Source organism: Engystomops pustulosus, chromosome 8 (genome assembly GCF_040894005.1).
Source record: "Engystomops pustulosus chromosome 8, aEngPut4.maternal, whole genome shotgun sequence".
Lineage (NCBI taxonomy): Eukaryota > Metazoa > Chordata > Amphibia > Anura > Leptodactylidae > Engystomops > Engystomops pustulosus.
In genome coordinates, this window is record NC_092418.1 from 86,669,891 (window position 1) to 86,692,803 (window position 22,913).

The 22,913-nt window shown below is 40.9% G+C and overlaps 1 protein-coding gene across 3 annotated transcripts in view; it reads left to right on the top strand.

The window, feature by feature from the left end:
* The first annotated feature begins 383 nt into the window (after positions 1-383).
* The window catches only part of CCDC141 (coiled-coil domain containing 141), a 116,257-nt gene continuing 93,727 nt past the window's right edge, over positions 384-22,913 (top strand). For all 3 annotated transcript variants that reach the window (XM_072121600.1, XM_072121602.1, XM_072121601.1), the window contains exons 1-2: positions 384-719; positions 8,906-9,028. In XM_072121600.1, coding sequence (XP_071977701.1) covers positions 618-719; positions 8,906-9,028 — 225 coding nt within the window. In that variant the 5' untranslated portion in view covers positions 384-617. The remainder of the gene's footprint in view (positions 720-8,905; positions 9,029-22,913) is intronic.

The window sequence follows — 22,913 nt, forward strand, 5'->3', positions numbered from 1 at the left end:
AAATCCATTATATTTACGCCCAAGATCCACAAGATTTTTTCTGCTGAATTTAAATCCAGCATTAATTTACCATGTAAGTTGTTTTATTTTGTATTTTATCTATTCAAATAACTTAATGGGAACGTCCATCGCCTAGTTATGTTATTGAAGGGGTGCTGTTCAATCTCTGAGCTTGGTTGAGGTCAGGATACCCCCAGCACAAAGTGCGGTAGAGTTATAAGCGAGCGGTCTAATAATAAAGTTCTCTCTGATACTGTACATTCTCTCGGAGCAAATTTAGCTCTTCTTCTTTTTTTCCATTTGCTTGTCCAGAAGCTGAGGACTGCGGGCGACCTCCACATCTCTGATAGTATAGTACAAGTGTACGATGTGTGCTGTGAAGTTAGGGGTGTGTCAGCTCACAAGCCGGAGGATGATAAACTCAATGGGACTATCTATTTTTAACCTCCTGTTCTTTCCTTCTGCTCATGTAGTCAGGGCAGGCTGAACCTTCTCCTCAATGATTTCAAATATCCTCGCTCACTACTTTTACAAGTGGTCGCTTTAGAGAGAAAGGCTCCTTTAAATCCGAGACACATATTTTGTGGACTGTCTGTTGACTTACTCGCTGGGACATCATGTCTGATGAAGTGAGTCCGACTGGACAACGATCAACTACCACAGTCAGTTCTGTCGCTATCCAAGCCGGGGAATCTAGAATTGTCATAGCTATTCTTAAGGTAAGCATAGTAGGGTTAACACTTAATATTCTGAATGTTGACATTGCTTATTTCCTATGTAAGGAGTTATGTTGCCCTTTAAATACTTGCTGTTCATGACCTTCACATTTGATCCCAGCAATGAAGCAGTTAATGTATGGTATGGCTGCACGCTGGCCTGGTAACAGTATCGCCTCTGCTGGTAGTTTCTGAGGTGTCAATTTTTTGAAGAGTATTCAGATGATTTTGTCATGTGGTAGCATTAACCCCCCCAGTGTTTTGATGTCACAGAGAGAACTTGCACAAGGCCCGGTAGAACTTTGCGTATCCTTTCGAATTTGTCAGAACTAATCAATGAATGATATTCCTTTGTAGTAAATTTAGTTTTATCAATGAAGAAAACCATTTGCAGTAAAAATATATGTAGAAATATTGGGGCAGATTTACTTACCCGTCCCTGCGCAATCCCTGAGGTGCATTCCCCGACTCCAATGCACAGCTGCCGCGATTCACTAAGATCATGAGCCCGATATCTTGCATTTGTCGCTTCCCCGATCAGGTCCGCTGGAGTTCACCTTTCTTCCCGGTGCATGTAAGTGCTTGATCTTGCGACACTAATTCAAAGTTAAATCCCGTGGTTTGTCTGAATCCGTCAGATCGCCCGACGGCCTGCCCCCCGATTTCTGTTGCATGAAAGCCGTCCGGGACCCTTAGTAAATAAGCCCCATTGTTTTTTTTCTCAACAATGATTGATAGGAAATAGACCGGTGTTTTGCTGATCGCATAGATTGAGGTATAATCAATTTCATCTAACTGTCCTAAAATGTTCCATGCATCCATCTGATATTTATTTCATAGGGCAACTGAAGTAACATAATTACTCAAAAGATTTTCAGGGGATTTAGAGAAACGTGATATTAAACACCATCTCCCACTAAAATGGAAAAATCACCAATAGTGTCCGCTAGCTTACAGAAACATTTGGGTAGTAGCATAACCAGAATTGTGACTCTACTTGACCACCTAGAAATGTAGATTGGCTACTAAAATTGTGCCTCCTCATATACAGGCAGTCCCCTACTTAAGAACACCTGACTTACATACAACCCCTAGTTACAAACGGACCTCTGGATGTTAGTAAATTACTGCACTTTAGTCTTAGCCAACAATAATCAGCTGTAACAGTTATCACAGGTGTCTGCAATTAATCTTTATTGTTAATATTAGTTCTTACAACAAATCCAATTGTCACAGAGACCAAAAAATATTTGGCTGCAGGTGCAATTATAAACTATACAGTTCCGACTTACATACAAATTCAACTTAAGAACAAACTTACAGAACCTATTCTGTGCGTAACCTGGGGACTGGCTGCAATGATAAATGACATGTATTGGTATTGGTTGCTACTGGCAACAACAGTAGGGGGTCTATACAGAGACGTAGCAATAAGGGGTTGGAAGAGCAAGGTCTCTACTGGGTGCAATGAGCCCTCTACCAATATGTATGTGTTGCCATTAATGTGCCATTTATTGTGACAAAAACAAATATGACAAACTTGCGTATGAGTTACTGGACAGAACCTCGAGTCACTAAACTAAAAGCACTTGTGGGCAACAGGCTTTACAGTGCACACGTGGATGAGGCCTAAGGACAAAAACAGCAACTTTGCTGTTACCTACAGGCCTGCTCACACATTGGGGGTCATTTACTAAGGGCCCGGTTCGCGTTTTCCTGACGTGTTACCCGAATATTTCCGATTTGCGTCGATTTCCCCTGAATTGCCCTGGGATTTTGGCGCACGCGATCGGATTGTGGCTCATCGGGGCTGGCATGCACGTGACGGAAATCGGGGGTCGCAGCCGAACGAAAACCCTACGGACTCGGAAAAACCGCCGCATTTTTAAAAAAAAGTGTTGCGGAACTTGCATTTACCTTCACTAGGAATAGGCCAGTGAACTTGAGTGCATTTCGGCGGGCCTCGGGGAACTTCAGCGCAGCAGCGCCACCGTCAGAGGAACTGCCTTAATGAATCCTGGCCGGACCCAAATCCACCGCAGAGAACGTGCTGCTGGATCGCAAATGGACCAGGTAAGTAAATCTGCCCCAATGTTGCAGAAATCAGAGTAAAAAAATTCAGTCAGTTTTCTGTCAGATTTTGTTCAGTGTTTCAGTTTTCCACATCAGTTTTACCTCACACATCTCAATAAAACTAATGTAGTCTCTAAGGGAGATTTATCAGAATTGTCTGAGGTAAAACGTTCTAGGTGCCCATGGAAACCAATCAGAGCTCAGCTTTCATTTAATAACCAGCTGCGGGAAAACTAAAGCTGAGCTCTGATTAGCTGCCATTGGCAAGTAGAACGATTCCGCCCTCAGACACTTCTGATAAATCTCCCTATGTTTTTTCACTGCTCCATGCACCTTTATAATGTCTATAAACCCACTGAATAAAATAAATGTGTCACAAACTCGCATAGAATCCAGGCAGTCCCCGGGTTACATACAAGATAGGTTCCATAGGTTTGTTCTGAAGTTGAATTTGTATGTAAGTCAAAACTGTAGATTTTATCATTGTAGTTCCAAACAAAATTTTCTTTAACCCCAGTAAAAATTTGAGTTTCAAAATTTTTTTCTGTAATGGGACCAATGATTATCAATAAAGCTTCATTACAGACACCTTACAGCTGATCATTGCAGTCTGGGACTATAGGAAAGCACCTAAAGAGCTTCACCAGAGGTCACAGTGGGCAGAGGGGCCCGTCTGTAACTAGGGGTCGTCTGTAAGTCGGGTGCCCTTAAGTAGGGGACCGCCTGTACACGCATGAAAAATGCCCAGATGAAGGTGTCCTAAATTTGGATGAAAATCGATAGTGAATTTACATGCATTACGTTTTTTTTGTCTAAAATCTGCTGCAGTTTTTACAGAGGATTTCTCCTCTCGATTTTGAGTCAATAAGCGATTGTTAAATATTCTGGATTATTGGACTGACATGGAATATTATATACTATTAATAACATATAATCCAACAATTAGTCATGTCTTCTTCTGGATTTGTGATATTACAGCATAGATTGTAGTTCTGTGCTAGAATCAAGCATCAGATACTGAAAGAAAGGAATTTATCCTGTAGTTAAGCAGGAAAAAAAATCCAAATCCTCCATTCTTTTAAAACACGTCCGACCCCTGTGGGTATTTTTGTAGCCTGAGATCCTTCCTTAGAATTGTTTACAATGGTGAAAATGTCTAGAACAGACCCACGCTGCAAACAGCTGCAGCAAGACACAGCAAGAGAGGCAATGGCTATTTTAAGGCAGAATGGAAGGGCTTAAAATAGTGTTTTCCCTGCTATTTCTGTAGGTTGAAACTCACAGCAATTGATTAATTTAATAAACCTCTCATTATTTCCATTCAGTGTTACCAGTGGCACAACATGAGGGGTAAACATGCACCTGGGCACAGAAACCTTAGGGGACCCAATAAGTGTCCTTTCTTTATACAAAGAGATTTCTGCGAAGAATGAAACATTATAGTTGAGGTGCCTGGTACAGATTGTGCATAGGGATCGAGCAGCTGGGGTTTCCGAGGAATGTGGAAAACTCCTCGCGGACTGATCCAGGTCCTTGTTCGTGCATTAATCTGGTACTTCTGCTCTTTGTTCCAAAGTTCTGGGTGGGTCATGATTGGCCTCCCCTGACCACTGGAGATCATTTCCATTGATAGTAGGTGGTGACTTCTTTTGTTATCCCCGTGGCTGGGGGAGGCCACTCATTGGCTAAAGTGCGTGGAACCCCACCCTGGAAATTGTGGCAGGAGGCAGCTCCAAATGAAATATGGTCGAAGTGGGGTAATAATTTTTTTGTCCTGTCCCAGCCTAAATTTCTAGAAAACCCCCTCTAATTTAAATGCTCAGTGCTACTGGTAATGTCATCTGGAGATTTATACTGTCCTTTACAATACTGTTACAAGATATCATATTTTATTAAGGGGGGATCTGTCACATTGATCCACCAATAGCATGCAGTGTGGAAGGAAATGAGAAGATAAATACTTTTGTGGGAGAACACAGTCCCTCTGAGGGATAAGAAGGTCAGTCCACTGTACCATGGAGAGAGGATGGGATTTTATGTGTATGATGCAGACCACACGCTAGGCAGGCACAGTACACTGCTGCATCCAAAGGTGGGCTATTTCTTCCAACCATGCGTGTGTCATATGCTTAGTCAAGGTTGAAGACCCCCTCCCTTGCTTCTAGATGACACATACTGTAACTGTACATAATTTACAGGCATTGGGTCTGCAAATCCTAAAGGCCAAAAGAAAACATTCTCACTGTTCACGCTCTATACACCATAACTGGATACATTTATCTTAATATGGGGAATGTTTCAATATAAAATGACCTATTTTACTAGGTTTACTAGGTACAATTTCATATTTCCCCCTAGAAGCACCTGTTTCGAAAATGGGACTCTTTTCCACAACAGGGACAAAGGGAGTGTTGCCCGCGATTTCAACAGAGAGCGGAGAATCAATCGGACAATTCTTCATTTAGTCTTTCAGTGGGATGTGGGTCAGCAAACCGTATCGGATACACGTGCAGGTCTCAGAGGTGGACATATTTTGTGGATATGTCATAAATACTAGACATGAGAATACTCATTTAATTTTCCGTTCATTGGACAGGCGGTCCACTATTTAAGGACACCAGACTTACAGACGACCCCTAGTTACAGACAGACCCCTCTGCCCACTGTGACCTCTGGTGAAGCTCTCTGGATGTTACTATAGTCCCAGGCTGCGATGATCAGCTATAAGGTGTCTGTAATGGAGCTTTATTGATAATTCTTGTTCCTATTACAGCATAAAAAATTTGAAAAGCCAATTGTCACAGGGAAATTTTTTTTTTTTTGTGAAGCTACAATTATAAAATATATAGTTCAGACTTACATACATATTCAACTTAAGAACCAACCTAGAGAACATATCTTGTACGTAACCTGTGGACTGCCTGTAAAAGCCAGCATGTCCATATTAGTCTTTTTCACTTTACCTATGGCATTTATTAACACTCAATAGCATAAAAAACAATAAAGTATAAAATCTGATCACAAAACTGCTATTTGGTGACATCACACCGTGTAGCATCTAAATATGTATTGTGTATTACAGATGCTTGTTGGGAGCTCCGCCAGAGTTATAATCACATTTCATGGGAGAATGCGCGCTTTTGATGACATATTAGTAGTCAGTTAATAGACTTGTTACAATAAGAAGCCTGATGGAGCGTAGGATCTAGTAGCGGAATCATTGCACAGTTTAGCCTTGAGTTAGTGCTATTATTACTGTCCAATCTTAATCCTTTCGTGAACAGACCTTTTACTCTTATGATTTATTTACTCCGGGCTGGCTGTCTTCCTCCAGTAGTTCAATTTGCACAAGTACAGAGAGCAGTGTAATAGTATTATTGTACATGAGTGGATGGAGGAACTGTCCTCATAAACAGGAGCTGTCATAGGTGCTCTTAAAGTGTGGGATGTAATAGCTCCCCAATGTCTAATTCAAACACAATCAGAAAAGACAATGTAAGGTTCCAAAAATAACTATTTTCATTTAACAGGAGTGTACTGCTGCACAGCCCCTTCACCGAATACACGGCCTCTCCTCTACCCCACTGTATACAGGGCCACTCCTCTACCCCACTGTATACACGGCCACTCCTCTACCCCACTGTATACACGGCCACTCCTCTACCCCACTGTATACACTGCCTCTCCTCTACCCCACTGTATACACGGCCACTCCTCTACCCCACTGTATACATGGCCTCTCCTCTACCCCACTGTATACACGGCCACTCCTCTACCCCACTGTATACACGGCCACTCCTCTATCCCACTGTATACACGGCCACTCCTCTATCCCACTGTATACACGGCCTCTCCTCTACCCCACTGTATACACGGCCTCTCCTCTACCCCACTGTATACACGGCCTCTCCTCTACCCCCCTGTATACACGGCCTCTCCTCTAACCCCCTGTATACACGGCCTCTCCTCTACCCCCCTGTATACACAGCCTCTCTTCTACCCCCCTGTATACACTGCCTCTCCTCTAACCCACTGTATACACAGCCTCTCCTCTCCCCCATGTATACACAGCCTCTCTTCTACCCCCCTGTATACACAGCCTCTCCTCTACCCCCCAGTATACACAGCCTCTCTTCTACCCCCGTGTATACACAGCCTCTCCTCTACCCCCCTGTATACACAGCCTCTCCTCTACCCCCCTGTGTACACAGCCTCTCCTCTACCCCCCTGTATACACAGCCTCTCCTCTCCCCCATGTATACACAGCCTCAGCCCCCCCCCCCCTCACTGAAAACTTGTACTCACCACTCGGTGCTCCCACGCAGTTCCCTCATCTTCCCCAGCCAGCAGCAGCGATGTCCGGATGTCTGTGATGGGACACAGGCTGGCACATGATGACGTGTCCTGCAGAGCGGTGTGCACAGGCACGATGTGTTGCACTGCTCTGCCTATAAATTACATCCCCTCCTTAAAGGCGCCGATGTAATTTATTTTACAGGTAGCACGGACCTGACAGCCATTGGCAAGTCCGTGCTACCAGCGGTTAAATGCTGCTCTTAAATGGGGTCCACTATCTGCCGTCTGAGGCGGGGACTTCACCTCGCCTCGTGGCAGAAGCGGCCCTGAGAACACCTTCAGTACTGACACAGAACCCACCTCGGGCTCCCCATCCATTTCCCAGGGACTTATCTTACAGTCACTCAGGGGTTGCCCCAGGGAGAACCAGTACATCAGCCTCTGCCTCCTTATTTCTTTCACACACCACCTGCTGGAGACCTGCCAGGCTGTAGGACAGCCCTCCGGTCACATACCAAGCACCAAAAATTACAATCTTATTTATTTATACAGATGAAGTTTTAGGTGCCCTGCGTCTGCGTCTGCGTCTTTGCATCTTAGGCTGAGTTCACACCTGAGTTAAGGGTTTCCTTTATCTCCGTTACCCAATTACTTTGATGTACATAAACTTTGGGATGATGCCTTATTTTTTTCTACTTAACACTAGAACGGGAACAGTACCCACCAAGCTATTTCTAGAAGATCTATCAATTATTGTGTTATAAAACCCATTGCCTATGACCGAGTTTGGTCGCTCCGCGTCTGCAGAATTCTGTATTAGTTTCAACAAAAAGTTTCACTGTTTACTTCCAGTGGATAGAAATTTGTGATTTCTGTCATGTGATGTCACACAGGTGCACGGCTCATTAGAATCACAGAAAGTAATAAAGATGTCAGTGACTTATGGTATCCCAATAGCAAAGTGGAACCAGCCTTTACATGACATTATGTGCCTACGAATCTAAATCTTCACCGAAAATTGTCAATTATCAGTCTGTTGGAAGAAATGTGGACCAAAAAATTGTGTAAAAACCTTTCATGCCACAGTCTCTAGACCTATTGCAATACTTTTCTCTAGACACTTTTTATTAAGACAAAGGGGCGGGGACTATGCATTTTTCTGAGACAGTGGGGGTTATTTATCATATGCCGGTGGTCGTGCGACTGCGTATGATAGACCTGCTGCCCCTTCACCGCAGCCAGATACATCAAGAGACTTTTTTGAAAACGCATGCGTTTTTGTCCGGTTTTCCGAATTTGCGCAATTAAAAACTGACAAAAACGGATGCGTTTTCAGAAAACGCATGCGTTTTTAAAAACCGGATGCGTTTTTTTTAACGCATGCGTTTTTTATGATCTGAAAACGCACTTAGTAAAAACGGCCCAAAAACGGCCCAAAAACGCCATGTGTGTCTTCACCCTTAGGCCCACATGAAAAGGTCTCTGGTTGCAGCAAGTGTGCCGGAACGCCCTGTGGCGGACCAATCACCCACCGACGGCACCACCCTTCACTTCCCTCCACATCCCCCTGGTGTGAAGGGGAAAATAATCCCTAGGATTTGCGTTTATTGCAGGGCTTCTACGCCGGTTTTCAGGCTCAGAAGTCCTGATACATAAGCCCAAGTGACTCTAGGACTAGATGTTAAATTGTCTGGTGTAACCATGTAGAAGAGTAAATGGGTGACATCTGAGGTATATAAAGCTGCAGTCCCTAGTAACAATGGACACTAAAACAGTAGAATATTCCATCGTAAAATGAACTGGATGTGTGTTTTATGCAGAGTGGAGAACTAGTCCAGCTGCAGCTGGCAGAAGCCATTCCCAATTTACTGGAGATTGGAGAAAGCCAAGATGAAGCCAAGAAACTGCTTCACGACCACACTGCTCTTCTCTACAAGATCAAGGTAGGAGGCCTGCGCTATTCATGACATACATCATTTATAATCAATGTAACAATGTAACACTTTGAAATCAAGTAAAGATATAAGTTGAAGAAGAAAGTGAAAATATGCAGAGATCTTTTACAGGAATTCATTTTCTTCCATCAATTTAATTCTGACTACGTATACTTTTGCTGGGTTCAGTCTCCATAATGGACTCCTAATCCTGAAAGTCAAGAAATAGCCAGTCTTAATTTACCCAACTTTTACAGAGATAATGCACACAGTGATGTCACAGTACAGAGTAAATACACACAGTGATGTCACAGTACAGGGATAATACACACAGTGATGTCACAGTACAGGGATAATACACACAGTGATGTCACAGTACAGGGATAATACACACAGTGATGTCACAGTACAGAGATAATGCACACAGTGATGTCACAGTACAGAGTAAATACACACAGTGATGTCACAGTACAGGGATAATACACACAGTGATGTCACAGTACAGGGATAATACACACAGTGACGTCACAGTACAGGGATAATAAACACAGTGATGTCACAGTACAGGGATAATACACACAGTGATGTCACAGTACAGGGATAATACACACAGTGATGTCACAGTACACAGATAATACGCACAGTGATGTCACAGTACAGAGTTAATACACACAGTGATGTCACACTACAGGGATAATACACACAGCATTGTCACAGTACAGGGATAATACACACAGCATTGTCACAGTACAAGGATAATGTACACAGTGATGTCACAGTACAGAGTTAATACACACAGTGATGCCACAGTACAGGGATAATACACACAGCATTGTCACAGTGCCGGTATAATCTATACAGTGAGTTCATAGTACATGAATAATAATCACAGAACAAGATTAATACACACTGTGATGTCACAGTGAACACATAATACAGAAAGTGTTGTCACCAAAAAGGAATAGTGATATCACAGTACAGCCATAATACACACAGTGATATCACTGTACAGGGATAATACACACAGTGATGTCACAGTATAGCAAAAATACACAGAGTGATGTCACAGTTCAGGGATAAAGCACACAGTGATGTCATAGTACAGGGATAATCCACGTTGATGTCACAGAACAGAAATAATACACACAGTAATGTCACAGTACAGGGATAATACACACAGCAATGTCACAGTACCGGGATAATACACACAGTGATGTCACAGCATAGCAATAATACACACAGTGATGTCACAGTACAGGAATAATACACACATTAATATCACAGCATAGCAATAATACACACAGTGATGTCACAGTACAGGAATAATACACACATTAATATCACAGCATAGCAATAATACACACAGTGATGTCACAGTACAGGGATAATACACACAGCAATGTCACAGTACAGGGATAATACACACAGTGATGTTACATTAGAGAGATAATACACAAAGTGCTGTCCCAGTACAGGAATAAGGTATACACTGATGTCACTGTAAGATACACAGCGATGGCACAGTACAAGGATAGTACACACCTCACTCCTCCTTATCAGCTGGTTTGTGCCCCCTTCATTGATGGGCCCTATATAAGCAGCTATACCTGCTATCTTAGTAGTTATGCCCATGATCCCAAGACTGACCTTTAACGATGCATTCTCCCAGGTCATGTGTCCTTTATTCCATTCAAATAAGTTTTTGGAGGCAAAACAGAAATTATGCCAGGAATGTTCCCCATTGTGTTATGCTTATGGCAGTTGTACACGTCTGACATATATTGTTTAGTTCTTGCATAATATTCATAATATAGTTATCACAGATGCAAAATATGAGGCTCTTCTGTATAGCAGACTGTACCTCTTAGGCTAAGATCGGTTCATGCTGAACTTTGACCCTACAAAATATTTGTTCCAGAATAACTCTGGTATTTTTATCTTCAATGTGAATTCCAAAGACTTGGCAACATTATAAAGATTAATTACAAGCTGGATGTCAATATCCACATCCACTACACATCTATTATTCTGAAGGCTAATAAGGTACAGCTTCATTTCATGAATCAGCTATTTTATTTGCCTGGCGGCCATTTTTATGCCCAGCTTTTTGCTATGTATGATCTGAAAGAAGTTTTAAAAATGAGTTTTCTTTCATGCTTCTAATTGTCATGTAGGAAAACTAATGTGAGCTGTGCCCCAAATGGCCAATCAGAGGGTGAATAGTAGTTCCTTATTTTCACTCAGCCCCTCCTAGAGAATCTTTCTGTTGATTCAACTTGTTGAGGTGATGACTCTATCCAAGAATTGTAAAGAATTAAATAATAATAATTCTTTATTTATATAGCGACTACAGATTACGCAGCACTGCACAAAGCATGACAAATTGGTCCCTGTTTCCATGGGGCTCTCAATTTATACAACCTAACAGTATGTTTTGGAGTGTGGGAGGAAACCAGAGGACCCAAAGGAAACCCATGCAAACACGGAGAGAACATACAAACTCTTTGCAGATGTTGACCTGGGTGGGACTCGAACCCAGGTCCCCAGCTCTGCAGGGCAGAAGTGCCACCCACTCAGCCACCGTGCACCCACTTAAAGGGGGTCTTCCACTCTAAGCACATTCCAGCAAATAATTGATATTTGTTTGTGTCCCAAATTTAAACAGTTTAAAGTTTTACACTTTCTGTATCAATTCTTCACTGTTTGCTAGATCTCTGCTTGTTGTCTTCTTGCTGTCATGCAACAGGAAGCTTCATTGTTTACTTCCTGTAGATAAAGGTCTCTGGTCATGTGGTTTCACACAGGTGCACGGCTCATTATAACACACAGTGTAATCAAAGCTGTGATGACAGCACCATGGAGGATTGCTGCTAATCTACAAGAGGTAAACAATGAAGCTGCCTGTTGTATGACACAAAGCAGGGATCTAGAAAACTGTGAAGAATTGATACAGAAAGTTTCTTAGAAAATTGTATAACTTTTGTTACACAAAATATTATTATTTGCTGTAATGTGCTTAAAGTGGACAACCCCTTTAATCAGGTTCCATTATGTCTCAGCTGTCAGTGGATACAGGACAAAAAGTTGATTCCCACAAACTGCTTAAATAATGCAGAAAAGCAGAGGAAAAAGAAGGACACATGGACAGATTTCAGTAATAAAGTATGTTACTAAGTTTACTATTATCATCTGCATACTGCGCTATTCATTTATGCAATTTTGACAGGTAATTTACGAGGCCGGTTCAATAAGTACCCGTGTTTGACTTGGATTTGGCAGCCATTTGAGTAAGACGTGTTTTTCGTGATTTTCACTAAAATGGAAAAAGAGCAGTATCGTTCGGCAATTCACTTTTTAGTTTTGGATGGGAAAAAATGCGAGGAGATAAAATAAAAGTTGGATACTGTTTATGGGGACACTTCGCCATCTGTGACCACAGTTAGATATTGGTTCAACAAATGTAAACATCCGTTTTTGATAAAGGAGTGTCCAGGACGCCCGGCAGACGTGGTTACCGAGGAAATCATTCTAAAAGTCCACGACATGATACTCACCGATCGATCAACGAAAGTGCACATAGTAGCAGAGGCCGTAGGTGTGTCGACCGGAACGGCTATTAATATTTTACATGATAAGTTGGCAATGAAAAAATTGTCAGCCCGATGGGTGCCGCCATTGCTCACGGTGGACAAGAAGTGGATACGGTTGCTAACTTTGAAGCAGTGTTTGGAGCAATTTAAGTGAGATCCGAAGGAGTTTTTGCGCTGAGTTGTCACCGTTGATGAAACCTGGATTCTTCAATACACACCAGAAACTAGGCAACAATCAAAACAATGGACAATGGAATCTGCTCCAAAGAAGGCGATGACGGTCCCATTGACCGGAAAGGCGTCAACCTTATGGATTTTTTAGAAAAAGGAAGAACGATCACTGGACAATACTACAGGGAGTTATTGGACCGCTTCGACAAAAAATTGAAGGAGAAATGGCTTGCGAGAATTTTTTTTTAGCTCAAACGAGGAAGTCATCGTCGAGACAGAGACGTATTTTGGAGAGTTTGACAAATTTTTTGGAGGGGTTAAAAAATTGGCAGGAACGTTGGGAGAAGTTTATCTTTCTTAAATGGAGACTATGTTGTAAAAAAAAAAAATTAAAAATGGTGTCTTTATTTCTAACACGGTACTTATTGAACCACTCTCGTAGTTACGCTTTAAAGGACATCTACCACCAGGATGAAGGATTGCAAACCAAGCACACTGACATACTGGTTTATGTCCCTTCTGGCAGGATCCACTCTTCTTTTAGCTTCTTATGCCTTGTTTGTAAAAAAAAAAATAGATTTTAAGTATTATGCAAATGAGCCTGAGGGGCTCAAGGCTCCATTAACACCTAAAGAGTCTAGAGCCCCTCAGGCTCATTTTTACCTAAGGCCCCACATTTTCACTTATACAGCTAGTAACAGTTTCCTATAGAACCCTTTGTACTTACTGAAACCCTCACATCCTGATAACTTTGTCTGATATTCCCTGGCATCAGAGGGGGTATGTCCTTTCCGTCGGCCCCTCCCCATCTACACCTCCCCATGTCCCATGCTTTTTCTCAGCATGTCATGTGACCAGGGTAACATCATCATAGGTCCTTTAGCCTTCTAACTTTAGAAAACTGTACACCATGCATATATCTAATCACATGGCAGTATCATGACATGATTACAGCATGCCGCTGTGGACTTCTAGTCCTCTCCAATCTCCATGGAGGCTGCTTTGATTTCATGTGATCAGATACATACATGGGGTAGAATGTGAAAATGTAACAGGACCTTAGATGATGTCCTCCTGGTCATGTGACATGAAGTGGCCAATGATATAACATAGCTCTAACTCGATGTTCCACATAGAAACAGTTCTGTAACACTGAGACTTGTCAATCAGGAATGAGGAGGCGGAGCAATGCAAGTAACTCGTGAATATGCATTAGACTCACATGGTGATATTGGACTCACGTCAGGTGAGTTTCATATAACTTTACAAACTGATTTTCAACACTGCAGCCAATGAAAGGAACCATATAGGGATAAGGGCAATGCTTCATAATTTTTAATGAAGTATTTATTTTGGGTGAGTTTGAGTTAATTTGCATGATGGGGTCTCTTTAAGTTATATATGACCGGCAACTGAACGATTCACTGTCTTCATATCATAAAACCGCATTAATGATGACTTCTCATCTGACCTGTCAGTCTCATGTAATATTTCCTATTTGTGAGCTATTAGTTCTTGCATTGTTTTGTATTGTATATTGTGCTATTGCTCATCAATGGCAGCAGCGGTCTCCAGCTGGAGGGAAGAGAAGCCAACAACTGCATTTTAGGATGCAAAAGTGTATTTCAATCATAGTAATACTGAGTGACATAGTACAGGGCTGACAGACTGTTTCCGAAAATGTTTTATTTTAAGGAAACATATCCGCTTAGCATTGATGGTTTCTGACAAATTGGAGTAAAAGCTGCCAACTTTATGAACATGTGAAGGTTGTGTTACATATCAAAAGGGATAGCAGTAGATGTTTGTGTGCAAACGAACACAGTTTTCATATTTGTGCTGTTTCTATTTTAAGCGGATGTCATACTGACACATTCATTTCAATGGATTATGCTCATGGCTTTGTTTTGAAGAGGCTGTAGAAAACTCGGAGCAGGTCCTATTCCTTCCAAGCTTTCCCATAAAAGTCTATGGGAACAGAAAAATATAGATGCCACATGAATGTCATGAACATGTGACCCGTATTTTCATTTAACCCCTTCACGCACCACAACGTACTTTTACGTCCTATTGCTGCAAAAGTTTGTATGTAGAGAGCTCAAAGACTGAGCTCTCTTCATACACAGCGGGTGTCAGCTGTATAACACAGCTGACACCCGCCTTTAACTGCTGCAGTTGGTGCTGGCACCGATTGCAGCAGTTAATGGGGCACATTTACTTGCCTGTTCCTGTTGCAATCCCCGATCCGGACTGTCCGACGAGGATGAAGTCCGGTTCAATTCACCAAGATCGCGCGCCCGATATCCTGCATGTGTCGTTTCCCTGCTCAGGTCTGCCGGAGTTCACCTTCTTGTTCCTGGTGTATGTGAGTTCATGTCTTGCGACACAATTTGAATTTTAAATTCCGTGCTAAGTCCGAATCAGTCGGGTTGTCCAACGGCCACGCCCCCGATTTGTGTCGCATGAAAGTCGGCCAAAATCCGATCACATGCGACAAAACCCCCTTTTAAATGCAGTGCAAATCGGTTATAGTCGGGAAACCCGAAGGAAATGCGATCCACGGTCCCTCAAGAAATGTGCCCCAATGTGTTAACTGCAGTGGTCGAAGATGACCACAGCACCAAACAAAGCTGCTGGTGGGTGCCACCATCAAAGGCAGGCTATTAGAGATAAGCAGTGAAATCACTATACACTGTAATACAGTAGTATTGTAGTATATAGTATGAGCAATGTACTCTAGAGGGTCTGAAATTATATTAAAAAATAATGTAAATAATTGAAAAAGAAAAATTTTACCCCCCTTTCCCTAGAAAACAGTGAAAATCATAAACATGACAGGTATTTCCACATCCGAAAATGCTTGTTCTATCAAAATATAAAAAAGATTATTCCATTTTTTCCATGCAGAAATTTTTTAATAAAAAATGTGAAACGATCACATAGGTCCCAAATAGATATAAATTAAAATCTTAGCGCATACCACTAAAAATGACACCTTACATGGGTCCATTCACCGAAGTATGAAAAAGTTATTGGCCTCACAATTTGGCAAAATTTCTCATTTTTTTTGTACAAATGAGTTACATCTTTTTAAAATCTACTAAAACCTAATAAAACAGACCAAAAGAATAAAGAGGGAGCAACTACAGTGGTAACAGCCATAGCAGCTGCTATGGGACCCTCAATGTCAGGGGGCCCGGGCAAACTACCTGACACACTAAAGATTGGAGGCTGTGCACCATTAAACAACACAACATGAATCCGCAGCTCAGATAACAAATGTTGGGGTAGAGGGAAGGGACAGCATAACAACAGGACTAGGGAACTCTCATATTTAATTCCTGCTGTGTACTATGTATAAATGTATATATGAGTGCTTAAATGTGTGCGAATGAGTGTATAAATGGGTGTATGTGTGTGAGTGTATGTATATATATATGTGTGAGAGTATACAAATATGTATATTTGGGAGGTAGGGAGGGCCCATTCAGAAGTCTGCTATAGGGCCCCGCCTCCTCTAGTTACTTCACTGGGAATAAGTATTAGGATAATAATATAGGATAATAAGGATATGGAAGGGAAATAGTGAATTTGTTCATTATGTCTTTACTGAAATAGAAAAATAAGGAAATGTGACAGAACATTACAATACTTTTAAGTTGTTAACTGTACTTGTAGGAGTTGTGCTAAACATATAGGAACACTATTATAGCAGGTAATGGACTTGTCTTGGAGGGAACCACATGTTGCAACTAAACACTTCTCAATAGAACTGTAAGGTATGGCTCTGCTAACATAATCATTAAGCACAATGATGGCAGGGGCGTAACTACAGTGTTAGCAGGCATAGCAGCTACTATGGGGCCTACAGTGTCAGGGGGCCCCCGTAATTTGGACTATTAGGGTCTGTATTGGGTGTATGTTTTATGTGTGTGTGGTGTGTATATAATGTATGTGTGTATATAATGTATGTCTCTATATGGTATTGGATGTATATATATTGGATTGTATATATATGGTATGTATAAGTGATGTATATATGCTGCATTGTTGTTTATGTACTGTATGTATGTATATATATAGTGTGTGTACACTGTATGTATGTTTATGCTGTATGTCTATATACTGTATATAGAAGTACATTAATGTGTGTTTATTTCAGTGTATAATATGTATAATTTTTAAGAAGAAAGGGAAGCCCAATTCCGAAATCTTCTATGGGGCCCAGCCTCTCCTAGTTTCACCTCTAGTAGATGGCGTTACACAGTGATGAGCAACAAATATGCTTAGATTTACTTTACTTTTGTTATATTGTATTGGACATGTTTTTTGCACCTCTCTTTTTGAACACATTTCTTGGCTTTGGCATGAAGAATGATTCATTCCAACATTGTTAACATTTCCTGTTTAAGACTAGAATGTGGGCACATAAAGTAGATATGTAAGATTACATGTTTGCTGCAAAATTGGAGTGGAGATATTACCAAACTACCATATCATGAAAACTCAGACAAAAATTAGGCACCAGCCACATCATATACACTGAGCCCAACAGCGCTCCTGGAACCTTCAGTAGTTAGGAAATCCTTCTGTTACCAAAGCCATCAGTATATTTAGCTGCAAGGGTCTTGAGACAGGTCATTGGTTTTACCCATCATGAGATGTTTCTTGTGTGGCACCTTGGTAATACGGCCGTCAGTTGAACCAGCAGATATTATTTTTCACTGAGTGGCAGGATTGCTTTCTAATTACTGATGGATTTCAGCTGGTGTCATGACTTTCAATGCACCTCTTTTACTTCATGTATATGTGTTTCTCTTTGCCACTTTTGACTATTACATATAACCCAATTTGTAGACATCTGGGGTCTAATTTCCTTACCTTTGTGGATTGGATTGGTTGTTACTGAAACCTGGTGAGAAATATATTCCATATATATTCCATAAGAAATACATGTACTTCATAAGTTGTTCTCTATACTTATGTCATCTGCTGTATGAAGACGTAAGTGTGCCTGTGTTGTCATCTGTCTGCATGGACCATTATTAGTACTTAGTATGCAGCTGATTAGACCAAGCCCCACCCCGTGTGTTCCCATTTAATTTCTAAGTGTAATGTAAACACCCTGTGTAATTGCACCCTGAATATGAAGCACAATTAAGTTGGCAACTTAAAGGGGTTATCAGTGGAAAAGGAAATCTCAGTGTGTTCACAGTGTATAGTTCATCTGGTCTGTGCAACCAGGAAGAAGTGTCCTTTCACTGTATTTCAATGATGCTTTGACTTCACCACGCTCTTCTTATACTGAAATTTAGACCATCATTGAATCAAGGGCCTAGGATTCGTGCTAGATTAATTCTGCTGTACTGAAGACCTCCAGGCCCCTCAGTCACAGTAACTCAATACACCCTACTGGGACTTATGGTGCTGGATTCCTTTAGGACATCAGTATGAATCCTGCTACCAGGCACATGATGCAATGACTATCTAACTCTCAAGAGGGAGAGATCATGTAACCTAGTGTTGGACCTCAACTACAATACAATGTAACACTAGTATATATAACCTCAATAAGCCCTCTAAACTGTCTATGGACCAGTGCAGGGTCTAATAAGAATGAATTGAAATAAAATATAACATTTTAGGAATGCAAGTTTTTTTTTAACATTCTTAGAGGTACTAGATTTTTTTGTATCAGCTTACACACATAGATGATAGATCTTGTATTTTGAAATAAACCCCATGATTTTTAAGTAGCTTGTTGCTCCTTTTTTTCTCGTCCTCTCCATTTTGAACCACAAAGATGAAAAATCTTAATTTCAAGGGTTTTTTTTTTTATTATTCTCTAACGCTCAGTGTGAAGTGTCAGGTGTGATGAAAGAAGTACAAATAATTCCATAATCACATTATCATTATTCTTTCATGTCGATTTCCAAATGTATCAGACTTCAAGCTGTTTCTTTCAAGTTTTAAGGAGCTGAAATCTACTTTGAAAATACCTAGTTATCTGCAGTTTGGAGGAAATGTTAAGTACCTTGCAGACAGGCTATGGATGGCTTATGATTAAAGGGAGCTGTAACATAATTGTGGCAAATAAAGAAATCTTCCCGACTTACTTAGATACATTGCAGTAATATTATGTGTCTGCAGCAGGTTTTACAGAAGTGTTAGAAGTAAAGGTCCAATTATACACTAAATAAACAATTATCTCTCATGTTCAATTCCGAGTAGCTACCCTATCTATAACACCATTAACAGTTAAGAAGATACTTTGACTCTATACTAATTTGCAAATATGCAAATGCTCTCCCTTCCTTATGCTTTACTGATCATCAGGCTCATGAGGCTCATGATTAGCTTTTTCCATACCTGTACATAATTTACAGCTTTTTTTAAAATTCTTCCTAGATTGTCATAGGCAAGAGCTATTTGTCAATTTTGCTCCTTTTATTGCATTGTCTGGTGTCCTCCTGGCCAATCACAGCCATGGCTAGTTGGCCAGGGGCGTCAAATTGCAGGATTGGCTGTTTGGCTGCCAAATTCGACTGAAAGTTTGAGTCTGCTCATCTCTAATGGGGACCAGTTTTATAATATAGCTTTTTAATATACACTGAGGGTCAAAATTAGAAACAGTGTAATCTCCATTGATGAACTTTTATTGGATTTTTTTGTAAGGGGTGCACCATAGTGTTTTAGAAAATTACCAAAGCATATCAACATAAAACCTTTATTTTGCAAAAAATGTGATTGTAATTAGAGAACAGCAATGACTGTAATGCAGAGAAAAGGTTACACCAGTCACCAATCAGTAGGAAGTGCCCAGACCTTTGATATGAATGACCTCAGTACATGTGAGGCCACAGGGCATCTCTAGTCTCTCACATTGGTCTTGTGGGATTTTGGTGCATTCTTCTTCTAGTCTGTGGCCAGTTGTTGGTTTCTTGGCCATAACTTTGTCACCAATAAGTTTTTCAATTGAGTTTAGATCAGGATTCTGGGAGGGCCATTTCATTGTTTCAAATTACTGCTTTATTGGTTTTGCTGGATAACAAGGGGCATTGTGCTGCATGAAAACTGTTGGCTGATTGAGTGATGAACACAAGAAAAAAACCATGTGTTGTTGAAGAAGGTTCCGATGCACACTTGTATTCACTCTGCCATGTAGCTGAATGAGAGGTCCAACTCCTGCTGCAGAGAATATTCCCCAAACCATGACACTTCCTCCACCACCTTTTAACAACTTTTTGCACACTTTAGGTTCAGGTTTTCCCCAGTTTGTCAATGAACATAATGGTGCACATTTACATACCCGGTCCCTGCGCGATCCCCGATCCGTGATTCATGAACTCTGCCGCGATTCATGAAGATCACGCGTCCGATTTCCTGCATGTGTTGCTTCCCCGAGGTCTGCCGGAGTTCACATTCTTCTTCCTGGTGCATGTAAGTGCATGGCTTGCAACACAAATTAAAAAGTTAAATCCCGCGCGTAGTCCGAATCCGTTGGATCGTCTGACGCCCAGCCCCCCGATTTGTGTTGCGTGAAAGCCGTTCGCTACACAAAACGACCACAGCGCGATCCACGAAAAGTTAGGAAAACTGACGAAAATGCGGCCGCGAGACCCTTAGTAAATAAGCCCCAATGTTTCCATCAGACCCATATAAATAAAACATGCTTACATCACTAACTGTTGACTACTTCTCCTCTGCCCACCCAACATGCATAGGTAAGTCAATGAGTTTGTGATGTTATAAAGATGTAATATTCCAGTAATCATAGACTTAGAACAACAAACTTCTCTTATTATGGCTGATAAGATCACCCCTTTAACCTTCATCTGGACAACCTGCTTCAAGAGGCTTCCAGTAAATTTGGAACCGCACACCTTTTTGCAAAGTCAGTGCAAACTGAAAAGTAAGGATATAGTCACATTGGACTACATAATGACCTTGACATTTAGGAAACTGTGTGTTTTTCTCTCATTTTGATCTCCAGTGCATACAGGACACCTTTTTATTTCAGAAACGAAAAAGGAAAATGAAACACTGAATACTTCAGCAAGTAACAAGGAGTGAAGGGTCTATCTCTTAGGCTAAGTCCAAAACACATCCACCATCTTTTAAGCCACCATATTGGATTGGATACAAGTTTTTCCAATGGGAAAGTGGTCATGTAGCAGATCAAAGACATGGATTGTTTCAAAAATAGACATTCACAATCCAATTTGCAATATCTCGTGTGGTCCAAAAGCTATCAACAAAGAGATTCTTCATAGATTCTCATGGTGGTTCATAAAAATCACAGGGGATGTTCTGGTTGTTGTTGCAAATTTCTGTCTTGATAACTTTTGAACCACAAGAGACATTGCAAATTGTGGTAATCAATTTCAGAACGAAATTTAGTCTTCTCTGATATACTATATGACCACCTACCCAAAACAAAAACCTGCCCTTGATCCCTTGGCAGCTTTCAAGATGGCCACCATGTCCCGGATAGCCTAAAAGATAGACCCCTCACCCATTACCCACTGGGGTATTTAGATATATTTTCTATTTTGTTTCTGAAAAATAAAAGTTTCCTGGTATTTTTGTGAACCCTTTTTACAACCCCTAGAATTTCAATAGAGAACTGAAATCATGGATTCCATATAAAGGGATTATATAAGCAACAATCTACATTGTGGCGCAAGTCTCAAATCATTATTACTATGAAATATGCTTTAATATTATGGTTCAATAATAGAGGTAATAGAATGTAACATACACATTCAGATTATTAGGGAAAATGCTGAATTACTTGCAAAAATGGCATTATTTAGAAATACATCATGAAAATCCAACATCACTTATAATCCTCACAATCCTCGCGCTGCTGAAGAGTCAATTTTTAACCCGATCACCGTGTTATTGCTGCCGCTCCGTTATCTGTGGTCACCACATTCTTCATATATCTTCTGCAAGCTCTGTTACTTGTCATAGTAAAGGCCACGATGATTACATTAGTGCTATGCGGTGTGTGATACGTAGCTATGTGGAATATTGATGGGTTGGCACAACAAGCTATTATTGGCTGTGAAAATCAGACACTTCAGCTTTATGCCGGCAGATAAATAATGGCACATGTTTACCGTGTGGTTAATCTGTTTTTTTTAAAGGGAAACTGCATTGAAGAACATAATTTAAACATAGACTAAACAATGTGAAGCATGATCTCATGCACAGAGATCAAATATTTAGATAGCCAACACACTTAAAGAGCAAGATTGAACCCAAAAAAAGAAAAGGTAAGTGTGTAAAGGCTGAAAAATCAATAAACTTTATTACAAATTCATATACAGATGATCAAAAAGATCCTACAAGCATAATTAAAAACATTTAAAAGTGTACAAAAACACATACAAATAACAAAGTGGGTCAGAGTCAGGTGGCCCAGACCCACATACGGCCACAGGTCAGCACAAAAGTATATGGATGCAATCCCCTCACAAGGATAAAGATGGAGATGTAGCCCTAAAAGACTCTGTCTAATTACTGTCCTTAGAAAAATGGGAGAAATAGGTCAAAGTGCAAATGCTCAAGGAAAGTCAAATGAAAAACCTACACAAAGCCCAGGACAGGAATAAAACTGATAGTGGAGCCAAACAAGTATCACAGGGAACAAAGATGGTTCAATACAATCAAAGAGCAGAGCAGAGCCCACGCCATCAAACGTTCCTAGTCATTATAGCCCAAGTGGGGAGATTGGGGAAGCCCAAGTGGGGAAATTATTGGGTTCATAATTTAAACATAGTCATACATTACAGGCAATTACTTTTTTAATGACCTTCAACAAAATCTATCAAAAATCCATCATGATAAACCAGGGACACTTACGCATAGATCCAGGCCCTGTAACTGTGGTAATCTTCTTATATTTGTTATTCTTCCTTCCTTCTAAAAATCAATTTTTAAAATTATGCTAATGAACCCGAAGGGTTATGGGCGTGTTACAGTAGCCCTCTGAGCTCTGGCTTCACAAGCTGTTGTTACACTGCAGTCTTAGTCTCCCCCTCCCCCTACACTTCCTGTTATGTCAGCTTCAGGGAGTAAACAGTGCTCCTACAGAAGAGAACAGCCTAAGAACCTGCAGCATGGAG